At 47.9% G+C, this 11,212-nt stretch overlaps 1 protein-coding gene across 1 annotated transcript; it reads left to right on the top strand.

Annotated features, from left to right (window-relative positions):
- Positions 1-553: 553 nt before the first annotated feature.
- SNF8 (SNF8 subunit of ESCRT-II) lies at positions 554-9,907 on the top strand. The gene is made up of 8 exons (XM_025995842.2): positions 554-703; positions 1,047-1,097; positions 4,076-4,214; positions 5,866-5,970; positions 6,591-6,663; positions 7,596-7,737; positions 8,636-8,710; positions 9,692-9,907. Exons 1-8 carry the CDS (start codon positions 650-652, stop codon positions 9,827-9,829), a joined length of 777 nt encoding a protein of 258 aa, XP_025851627.1. The 5' UTR covers positions 554-649; the 3' UTR covers positions 9,830-9,907.
- Positions 9,908-11,212: the final 1,305 nt, after the last annotated feature.

Genomic DNA, 11,212 nt, shown 5'->3' with positions numbered 1-11,212 from the left:
GTCAGGCATTGCACTAAAGGCTTTGTTACAGGTTTCCTCACTTCATCCTCACAACAACCTCACGAGTAGGTATTACTCTATACCAACTGTGGACACTAGAACACTAGAGATTCAGGACTTTGCCTGAAGTTACTGGACCGTGCACGCAGTGGATCTGAGCTACAGAGCCAGGCTATCGGAATTCCAGAGTGCAGGAACCTGTACGGTCTGCCCTAGCCAGAATCTCCGCGTGTGACTCCAACAGGTAGGTTCCACAAGAGCAGGTGCGTTGTTTCACGCTCCGTTTGGAAGCTTCGGGGCCGTGTCAGCGCCTGGTCGGTAGGAAGCGGCCGCGAGCGCCGGCTGGGAGCCAGAGCTGAGCGGCGGCGGCGGGGGGGGGCGGGCAGCCGCGCTAACACGCGAGGATGCGGGCGCCCACGTGGACGGGGAGCTCGCCGCAGACACAGAGCGGGCTTGGCGGGGCTTCTCCCGACCCGCCACCGGAGGAAGGCGGGGACCGCGCTGCCCCGCGGCAGGAAGTCGGCGCGCAGCTTCCGGCGCGCGGAGATGACGCGCGGCCCGCGCGCTTCCGCGTTGGGAGCCGGCGGCGGATCCCGGGACGCGGAGACCCGGGGTCCGGCAGCGGGGCGGCCCCCGGCCCAGGGCGGGGATGCATCGCCGCGGGGTGGGAGCTGGCGCCATCGCCAAGAAGAAGCTTGCGGAGGTGAGGGGCAGAAGGCCGACCCGAGAGACGCGGAAAGTCTCGGAGCCGAGCTCTGTACCCTCAGATCGCCCCCCATCAGAATCTGACACAGGCTCCGCGGGTCCCGGGGCACTGAGCGTCTTCGGCTTCCGGTGGATTGCAGTGTCAGCATCCCCAGATCCCCCAACGCTCTGCTCCCGCGTTCCCCAATAGGACTACAGACGAGCCGTCTCTTTTAGATCCTCATCCCTCTCCCTAACAAAAACCATTTAAGAGAGACCCTCTTCATCCTTCATCGGAGGCAGTGCAAGTGGGAGCCCCCCAGCGCCCACTCTCAACTCACGCTGGTCTCTTTGTCTGACAGGCCAAGTATAAGGAGCGAGGAACTGTCTTGGCTGAGGACCAGCTGGCCCAGGTGAGTCGGTTGGAGGGCTCCAGGCAGGAAGGGAGACCCGACGAGGCTGGAGAGAACACCTTTCACGTAAACTAGATTGTTTGGATTGAACTAAGAAGAGGTATTTGGCACATCTCGATCTCTGGGCTGCTCAGATCTTTTACGGAACTTGCTAGTAACAGTGATAGCTCGCATCTTTGAGTCATTACATGCTTCTATCGCCCCAGACACGCGTCCATTGTCTTTACATACACTGTCATGTTCATTCGTCCTGATGGTCCTATCCGGAGGGAACTGTCGTCTTCCCGGTTTAGAATTGAGGACGTTCAAGGTGGTTTATCCAAGTTACATGAGTAGTAGGTGGTAGAGCTGTTTGATTTAGGTCTTTGGGGGCTTTCACTTGAAGTGCCTAAGAATAACGTGAAAATACTGCTTACTCTGTGCCACCCGTCACTGTCACATCTAGGTGCTACCAGAAGTATGTGTCAGGGATGGGGTGCGGTGCCTGCAGTTTGCTTTTCTGTCGGTGTCCTGAGTTTACTCAGTTATTGTGAGTGGTAAAGAAGAGGAGGAAAGAGTTAAGCAAGGGAATGGATCCTTTACTAAGGAAAGATAATAGACACAGTCTGTGCTATTCAAAAGCTCCCACTGGGGCGACTGGGTGGCTCAGCTGGTTAAGTGTCCAAGTCTTGGTTTCAGCTTAGGTTGTAATCTCCTCGCTCAGCAGGAGTCTGCTGGAGATTCTCTCCTCCCTGTGGCCCTCCCACTTTCTCTTTCTCCTTCTCTAAGAGTTAGTATTACTATTAAGTAAATATTTATTTACTTAAAAAAAAAAAAAGAAAGAAACAAAAGCTCCCCCTCATAGGGGAGATGACATACAGGAGTCAACTGGAAATGATATAAGTTCATAATATATAGCAAATGAGGAGACGCTGGGCCAGCAGTGGTTACTCATGGTGGGTAGAACACAGGTTTTGTTAATTAGGGAAAGAGGAAGAATACTACAAATAAGTCTGAAAGCCCCAAACCATTTGTATTTAGCTTTGGAAAAAATTTGGTAGAGCCACCTCTCCCTTTGGGATTTTTCATTTGGAGTTGATTCCTAAGAAGGTCCATGACTGAAAGAGTCAACACAGTCAACTCAAGGCCCCTAATTCATGCCAGCCAGCCTTTTTTCTCCTAGGTAGCCTTTCTCTTAGTGGCTGAAAATTTCTTTCTTTCTGAATGCTGCATTCCCTCATTTTTAAGTCAAAATGGAATCCTTTTTTTTAAAAGATTTTATTTATTTATTCATGAGAGACACAGAGAGTCAGAGACACATGCAAAGGGAGAAGCAGGCTCCCTGCAGGGAGCCTGATGTGGGACTCGATCCCAGGACTCCAGGTTCGCACCCTGAGCCAAAGGCAGACGCTTAACCACTGAGCCACTCAGGTGTCCCAAGTCAAAATGGATTCTGTGGTGCACATTTGTTCTACTAACAGTTTCTCTGGGAAAAAGAAGAAAAAAAGTACCACATTAGACGTGCATTCTGGTTGTTAGATGCATCCTGACTTTTGAACAGGAACATGTAGGGGAAAAATGTGTTTTATTTTTACTTACTTTTTCCCCCTACATGTTCTTGTTTGAAATTCAGGATGCATATTATATATATATATATATTTAAGATTTATTTATTTGAGAGAGAGAGAAGGAGCAGGGGGAGGGGCAGAGAGAGAAGCAGACTCCCCATTGAGCAGGGAGCCCGATTTGGGGCTTCATCCCTGAATTCTGGGATCATGAAGTGAGCTGAAGGTAGACACTTAACCAACTGAGTCACTGAGGTGCCTTTTTTATTTTTATTTTTTAAAGTTTTATTTATTTTAGAGAATGAGACAAAGTGTGGGTGGGAAGGGGCAGAGGGAGGGGGAGAGACAAGGTGAGTGCAGAGCCTGAGGTGGGGCTTGATCTCAGGACATGGAGATCACGATCTGAGCTGAAACCAAGAATGGGTGCTTAACTGCATGCCACCCAAGCTCCCTAAAGATTTTATTTTTAGTTTTTTAAAGATTTATTTATTTATTTGAGAGAGAATGTGTGTGTGTGTCTGTGTAAGCCAGGGGAGGGACAGAGGGAGAGGGTAAGCAGACTCCCCACTGAGCGCAGAGCCGGTTGCAGGGCTTGATGTCACAACCTTGAGATCATGACCTGAGCTGAAACCAAGAATAGGACACTTAACCTGCTGAGCCAGCCAGGTGCCCCCAAAGATTTTATTTTATTTATTTATTTTTTTAAAGATTTTATTTTTATTCACGAGAGACATACAGAGAGAGGCAGAGGGAGAAGCAGACTCCCTGCAAGAAGCCCAATGCGGGACTCGATCCTGGATCCGGGGATCATGCCCTGAGCCGAAGGCAGACGCCCAACACTGAGCCACCCAGGCATCCCTAAAGATTTTATTTTTAAGTAATCTTTACTCCCAACATGGGGCTCAAACTCAAGACTCCGAGATCAAGAGTTGCATGCTCTACCACCAACTGAACCAGCCAGGTGCCCCCAAAAATGTGTGTTTTAGAATTGAGGAAACATGGCATCCCAACCCAGCCAACAACGGAACCACGAAGGAAAGTTAGGGATAAAAAGAGAGGAAACAGTAGGGGTGCCTGGGTGCCTTGGTTGGGTGTCCGATTCTTGGTTTTGGCTCAGGCCATGAGCTCATCAGGCTCCCAGTTGGGCTCCGCACTCAGTGGAGAGTTTACTTGAAGATCTTTCCCTTTGGCTCTCCCCCACATTGTAGGAGCGCGCAGGAGTGTTCTCACTCTCTCTCTCTCTCTCTCAAACTCATAAATAAATCTTTAAAAAAACAAAACAAAACAGAGGGAACAAGAAATAGCCTAATGGTAGGCGTGGAGGAGATAGGTTGTTTCAGCCTTTGCCCTGCCAGTGGATCGGGATCTTATTTTTGCCATCTGATGATCCCTTGGTGGGGCTGCCCCGTAACCTCCTCCTGGTCCATCTTACAGATGTCGAAGCAGTTGGACATGTTCAAGACCAACCTGGAGGAATTTGCCAGCAAGCACAAGCAGGAGATCCGGAAGAATCCGGAGTTCCGAGTGCAGTTCCAGGACATGTGTGCCACCATTGGGGTGGATCCTCTGGCCTGTAAGGAGTTGTCTGCGGGGCTGTTGTGTTTTTCTAGGGTGCCTGAGGGACAGCAACTCATCTAGGTGTGACGACTGAGGTAGGGCATCTTCCAGAAGGCCCTCCGAGAAGGGCCTGCAGGGAGTGCCTAGCAGTTTGACAGGGACACTGGGGATGCCGGTGTGTAGGCTAGTGGCCAGCATACGTGACCCTCTCTTTAATTTTTTTTTTAATTTTTAAAATTTATTTATGATAGTCACAGAGAGAGAGAGAGAGAGAAAGAGGCAGAGACATAGGCAGAGGGAGAAGCAGGCTCCATGCACCGGGAGCCCGATGTGGGATTCGATCCCGGGTCTCCAGGATCGCGCCCTGGGCCAAAGGCAGGTGCCAAACTGCTGTGCCACCCAGGGATCCCACGTGATCCTCTCTTGAGTGACCTACGGTGGAGTTTCTTCATAGCTATTTTTTTCCTTTTTAAAGATTTTATTTATTTATTCATGAGAGACACAGAGAGGGAGAGGGAAGCAGAGAGAGAAGCAGGCTCCATGCAGGGAGCCCGATGCAGGACTCGATCTCGGGTCTTCAGGATCATGCCCTGGGCCGAAGGCAGCGCTAAACTGCTGAGCCACCCGGGCTGCCCTATTTTTTCCCTTTATTAAAAAGATATTTAAATTTTTTTTTTTTTTTTTTTAGATTTTATTTATTAGAGCATGAATGGAGGGGAGGGGCAGGGGCAGAAGCAGACGCCCCCCCTCCGCCCCAAGCAGAGCGCCCGATGTGGGGCCCGACCCCAGGACCCTGGGATCATGACCGGAGCAGAAGGCAGATGCCCAACCAACTGAGCCACCCAGGCACCCCAAGATATTTTTAATGAAAGCAGCACGTAATCATGGGGTCAGTCAACAAAGGAGAAAAAGAGAAAGTACAAGTCATTTGATTCTGTCCCATAGTTGCAGAAATAACTATTAACAGTGTAAGATAATCTTTCTGGATACCCTCATATTTATAAACTTTTTTTTTAACATGTCCAATTATGCTATAATAACTACATTCTAACCTCTATTGTTTTTTACTTGATAAACTGTTTGTTCTCTTTAATGGATTTTTGAATGCCAGGTCTGCATATTCTTCCTCTCAGCCTTGTTAGACCATATGTCCCATTATATTTCACTGTATAATTCAGGAAAGGAAAATTCATTTTTATAGTATTTTGAGCCAGAATGAGCCAAATAGAAATGCCTTTTACATTACTCACCCTTGGGCAGCCTGGGTGGCTCAGGAGTTTAGCACTGCCTTCAGCCCAGGGTGTGATCCTGGAGACCCAGGATCGAGTCCCACATTGGGCTCCCTGCATGAAGCCTGCTTCTCCCTCTGCCTGTGTCTCTGCCTCTCTCTCTCTGTCTCTCTCATGAATTAAAAAAAAAACCTAAAAACTAAAAAAAAAAAAAAAAAAAAAATTAGATTACCCACCCTTTATAGCCATCCAAGCCTGCTTCCTAAGAGGAATTTCCAAGAGTTCAACCATCTTGAGGATCCTGAGTAGTAAATGGCACATAAGGGCTTGGTTAGGCAGGGAAGACTTCCCATAGGATAGATGTTTTAATCTAGCTTTGAAAGATAAGAAACGGTAAAAACTAATATATAACTTAGCTTTTGTTTTTCTCTCTTTCAGCTGGAAAAGGATTTTGGTCTGAGATGCTAGGCGTGGGAGATTTCTATTACGAGCTGGGTGTCCAGATTATCGAAGTGTGCCTGGCTCTGAAGCACCGGAATGGAGGTGAGGCTGGCTAAGTCCTGCAGATGAGGCTTTGAACTTCTCAGAGGGAGAAACCCTTGAAAGGTGATCTTGTCCATCCTGTGATCTGCAGGCTGATAAGATCTGGAGAAGCTGTTAGGTCTACAGAAGCACCTTAGTGGCTTCATGTGGTTCAGTCTCTGGCAGGTCTCCATAGCCAGGTGTGAATGGAGTTACTTGAATGATTGTCTCTATTCTCTAGAGATCTTCACTCAGGACGGTCTTAGCTCCTGGTTATTACAGAAAATAATAGAGAAGAAATAGACCTTTTCCCTTGATACACTATGCATCTGGGTTATGATTTTATCATTAGGTCTGTCCTGCAGCTCCAAGGTGGAGTGATGCCACATTTCTATGCCCCCCCCCCCCCCAAAAACGTGACCTAAAAATCGTCATCCAGTGGTGTCATCTTAATAAGCACTATGTTGAAGTTAAGAAAGAAAAAAAAAAAAAAACAGTTACAAATCAACAGATACAGCCTCAATGTTAAGGGAGTGTTTATAGTTTTCCAGAGATGATGCTGCCTCTGTTTTTATAATTTTGTTTTGTTTGGCTTAGCCATAAAGGTAATCCTCCATCTGCCTTCCTCCCCGCTCCTGTAGGTCTGATAACTCTGGAGGAGCTACATCAACAGGTGTTAAAAGGAAGGGGCAAATTCGCACAGGACGTCAGCCAGTAGGTCTTGCCTCCCAATCCCTGGAGTATAGAAAGGTCTTTAAAAATCAGATGGACGTCTTCTCCTTACTGCTCACATGTCTAGGCTACTTTAGGAATAATTTTTATTCTTTATCATCAGAAAACATATTTTTTAGAAAACTGAAAATACAGAGAGAGATAAAGAACAAAAAACCACCCATTATTTCTCAACTAAGAGATTACAGCTGTTGACATTTTGGTGTATTTTCTTAGCATTTTTTTTCATGTGTATTACTATTTTGTAACATACTTGGGGCTTAATCTTGAGATTATCTTAGGTTGGAGAGTAGCACACGTGCTGAGGAAGGCTGGAGAACAGTTGGGCTCAGAAGGTGACGTGTTAGTTGATCTGGTTCACCAGCTTCTCTGTGTGACCTCAATTTGAGAAAAGGTGAAAAAAAAAAAAAAAGAAAAGGCTGTCAGTATATGAGCTGGGTATATGGTCTACACATTTTGTGGACTTTCTATTTCCCTAATTTGAGTTAGTTGTTAACCGGAAGCCAGAAAATCTGGCATGACGGGCCTGACTTTCCAAATGGCAGTAATCAGCTGGGTTGCCCTCTGTAAAATGGAGAAACCTTTTCTGTTTTGCCACTGTTCATGCAGCTCCCTTTGTCTCCTGCGTTCAGCTCATTCATTCACATTTCCTGATGGGCTCCCATGGGCATATTTTTGACCTCTGTCCGGGGTTAGCGTGGTTTGCTGAGTGGAGAGCCCCATACCTGTACTTTCTCCCTTGCTTGTCCAAGCACTGCCTGGTGCCCCCTGCCCCCGCCTTTTCACGGACGGCACTGACTGTTATGCAGCCTTTTAGTCTTCTGTCAGGGTGTCCTGGCCGGGGCAGAGCCGAGACTGCGGGGTGGCTAGGTGTGGTCTGCCAGAGGTCCTGAAGCCGCTTTTCCTCACTTCAGAGATGACCTGATCAGAGCCATCAAGAAGCTGAAGGCGCTTGGTACTGGCTTCGGCATCATCCCCGTGGGTGGCACCTACCTCATTCAGTCTGTTCCAGCTGAGCTCAACATGGATCACACAGTGGTGCTGCAGCTGGCGGAGGTACTGGTGTGCCTTTCTGGCCGGGGGTGGGGCGACAGTCGGGATTGTCGGGAGGGACTTCGGGAGCAGCTCTGACCTCCTGCCCGTCGAACAGGTCTTCTGCTGAGCCTGTCTAGGCGACGCACTACTCAGAGCTGTGCTTGTTTAGAAGACATTTATTGAGCAGCTACAGTGCAGAGCACCAGGCCAGGCTGTGGGGGTAGAACGAGGGGCACCAGAGATCCTGCTCTCAGGGAGCTTACAGTCTAGTGGAGGAGACAGAGATGCAGACAGTGAGCTGTATTTTCTTGGGTAGACAGATTAGTTGAGGTCTTACTACTACTTTATGAATGGATTCTTCAAAACAGTGTTTAATCTGGTTTGGCATTCCCATTCCGTAAGTATACCGCACCCCACCCCCACCCTGAGTCTGTTCCTGGATTTAGGGAAGACATGTTAAGTTTTCCTAATTCTCTATAATGTAGAACAAAACTAAGCAAGGAGCGTCTCTTCTTGGGGAATGGGTAAAGTGAGGCAGGGAACTGTCGCCATTTCTTCCGGTCAGTTAATTATCTTGAACTTTTACCATACTTGAAGTTTTCTGAGAAAGTCTAATATTTTAATAACAGGGACCCCACTTTTTAAAATTGAACCCCACTGAGGTCAAAATAGGTTTGGGGGTCATTTATCCACTCCTACAGGACCTCCATTTTCATAAATCACTCTTCCCCAACCTGTCACCCTGAAAGTTGCTTCTCTTGCTCCCTTTGCTGAGACTCCTAAACATTTTGTCTGTGCTCTCTTAGGCTTCACCTATGGGCAGTTCTTCCCCCCAATCTGGGTAAATCAGGTATTGTTGGGCAGATGCTGGGTTCTTAGGAAAGTCTGTCAGCTGACTCCCTGTTCCTCCTTCCTTCAGAAAAACGGCTACGTGACTGTCAGTGACATCAAAGCCAGTCTTAAATGGGAGACTGAGCGAGCCCGGCAAGTGCTGGTATGTGGATTTTGGAGTGGCCCAGAAGAGATGGGCCCCAGATGGGTGGATAGATAGCACATCAGCAGAAACTGCAGCCTTGCTGTGCTTGCCCCTTGCCTTGAAAGCTGCGGTCACCACTCAGAAGCAACCCCCGCATCCCTCTGAAGGTGGCACTCAGGGGCAGACTTCTCACTCTGCTGTAGGCCAGTCACAGGCTCTGCTGTCTCCCCCGACCTGTAGAGCCTGGTCAGAGGGTTCATATGGTTCATATTGGAAGTAACACTGTTAATACAGAGTGAAGGGAACTGTTACCTACTTAATTACATATCTATAATTATATACTATTATACTGTATTATATAGTTAGCGTTTTATATATACAGGTTTCTTGGAACTAATGAAAGGCTGGTGTGAAGAAGGAGTAGCAGTCAAGTGTAACCCTGGCTTTTAATACCTTCTTTTTTATCCAGGCAATTAAACTACAGACTTCTTCTGGAAAGCAGGGTAACACAAACATCTGTTTAATGCTATTGGGCACAACCAGCCCGTCTTGAGCCTAATTCCAGCTGTAGGAATTTTGAGTCCATTCTAAAGTAATACAGTCCTTCCGTTAACTTCTCCATGAAGGTTTACCCGCAAGTTAACTTAAGTTACCCGAACAGTAATTGCAACAGTGGTCTCCTATTTTGCTTCAGGCAAAAGGGATCAAGGATTTGCTTAGGGCCATAGGGTGGACCTTTCTGTAGCTCTCCATTCTTTCTACAATGTCCCACTCTACTTGTCTTTACCCTCTTTCCCAGCAGCACAGATTGGTGGCATTTTTCACACCACAGGCAAAGGTCAGGGTCAAACAGAACCAGGGATTCCAGGTTAGCTGTGTAAATATGTGAAGGCACTCATGTAGATTTAGTGTGAAAACCCCACTGAAGCCAAAATAGGTTTGGGGGTCATTTGTCCACCCTACAGGAACTCCATTTTCATAAATGACTCTTCCCTCCAGGAACACCTGCTGAAGGAAGGGCTGGCCTGGCTGGACCTGCAGGCCCCAGGGGAGGCCCACTACTGGCTGCCAGCTCTCTTCACTGACCTCTACTCCCAGGAGATTACGGCTGAGGAGGCCAGAGAAGCCCTCCCTTGACTCTGGGAGTGTGGAATGGGCCCCAGCAGCAGGCAGGGGGAGGGAGGAGCTGCTGCTGAATAAAACCTGAATAACTTTGTTATTTTTTTTTTTTAAAGAAAGTTCCAAGTTTTTTCTTCCCTCAATACTCTTCACCCATAATTTTATTTTAAAGTGCCTTCACGTTGCATCTTTACTGGAGAAAACTTCATTTATCCAGTAAGGATAACCTGAGTAATACAGAGTACAGCAAGCATGTATGAAATGACCTGCATGGGTCATCTGCAAGTTCATGGTAGAGCTGCGTCTAGAATGAAGGTGGTCTGTTTCCTGGCTAGACAGTTTCATCTCTGTAGCCCTGGGACTTAAGTTATAGTCCATTAATTCAAACCTTGTCCTTATAAAAAGGTTTATCTCAGACAAGCAGACCCTAAAGGACCAGTAAGAGCCACTCGCTCAGTCCTTCTGGCTTGCTCTAGACCTTCTGGGTTCTGATGGACCTGGCTGAGTGTGAAGGAAACAGGTGTTAGAAACAATGGAACCTAGGACAATCAACCAACAGCGGCCACAAGTCATCAAGTTTCATCTTTGCTTTCCCTCCTGTGCTGATCACCAGGTCCCTCTAGCCTTAGTGGTGGGAAGGGCATCATTTACTGAACAGCTACCCTGTGCCATTTTATGAACACACCTAATCCCCTCACAGCCACTCTCAGAGGCTCAGCAAGGTCTCCTTACATCTCAGGCGAGGAACTGACATAATCGTTCCCCAGGGCCACCAGCTTACAAAGCAAAGCTAAGAGCCAGAGCCCATGTTCACTGGTGCCAGGGCCCTTACGTGCCTGTATCGTGGCTTCACATGGCCTAGGCTGGCAGGACACTCTACACGTGGTCAGCCAAGAGGACAAGCCTCTGTGCCAGGCAGCAAAAATTCTTGAGCAACTAGGGAAGGGAGTGATGAGCTAGCTGTATGAAGCTGTCTCCATCCTGAGTCCTGAATTCCTAAGGACTGCTTTAGTGCCAGAAATCTGAAAACCCAGTTCACTTTGGATTACCCAGAACCTAAGACACCCTTTCCTTACCCAGAGCAACAGTCTACATCGGCCAGTCTTCCTAGGACACGCTCACTTCCCAGTTTCTGCAGAAGGATCCCTTTGGAAGCAACTGAGGCCAAGATGGCACTCCTCTCCTTGACTGCCAGAGGTGGTCTCAAAAGAGGCTCTTCTACTTCTGGTTGGTGGGGAACTCGTCACCAGCAGCCCTGCTTCCACCCACGTCATGTAACTAGTTTTCAGCTTCTAGACAAACCATTGAGCACTTTCTCTGACAAGTTTGACTTGGGCAAGAGGTGTGGTTGTTGAGAGGATCCCATTCTCCCTTTACACAAACCCTCCCACACCCATAGGC

This window comes from Vulpes vulpes, chromosome 2 (genome assembly GCF_048418805.1).
Source record: "Vulpes vulpes isolate BD-2025 chromosome 2, VulVul3, whole genome shotgun sequence".
In the NCBI taxonomy this organism is placed as follows: Eukaryota; Metazoa; Chordata; class Mammalia; order Carnivora; family Canidae; genus Vulpes; species Vulpes vulpes.
This window is presented reverse-complemented; position numbering and strand designations above follow the sequence as displayed.

Excerpts from the sequence above, each read along its gene's own strand:
- SNF8 (XM_025995842.2), top strand. The coding sequence starts at position 650 with ATGCATCGCCGCGGGGTGGGAGCTGGCGCCATCGCCAAGAAGAAGCTT. Across the intron at positions 704-1,046 it reads CCAAGAAGAAGCTTGCGGAG|GCCAAGTATAAGGAGCGAGG; the intron begins GTGAGGGGCAGA and ends TTTGTCTGACAG. Across the intron at positions 5,971-6,590 it reads TCTGAAGCACCGGAATGGAG|GTCTGATAACTCTGGAGGAG; the intron begins GTGAGGCTGGCT and ends CCGCTCCTGTAG.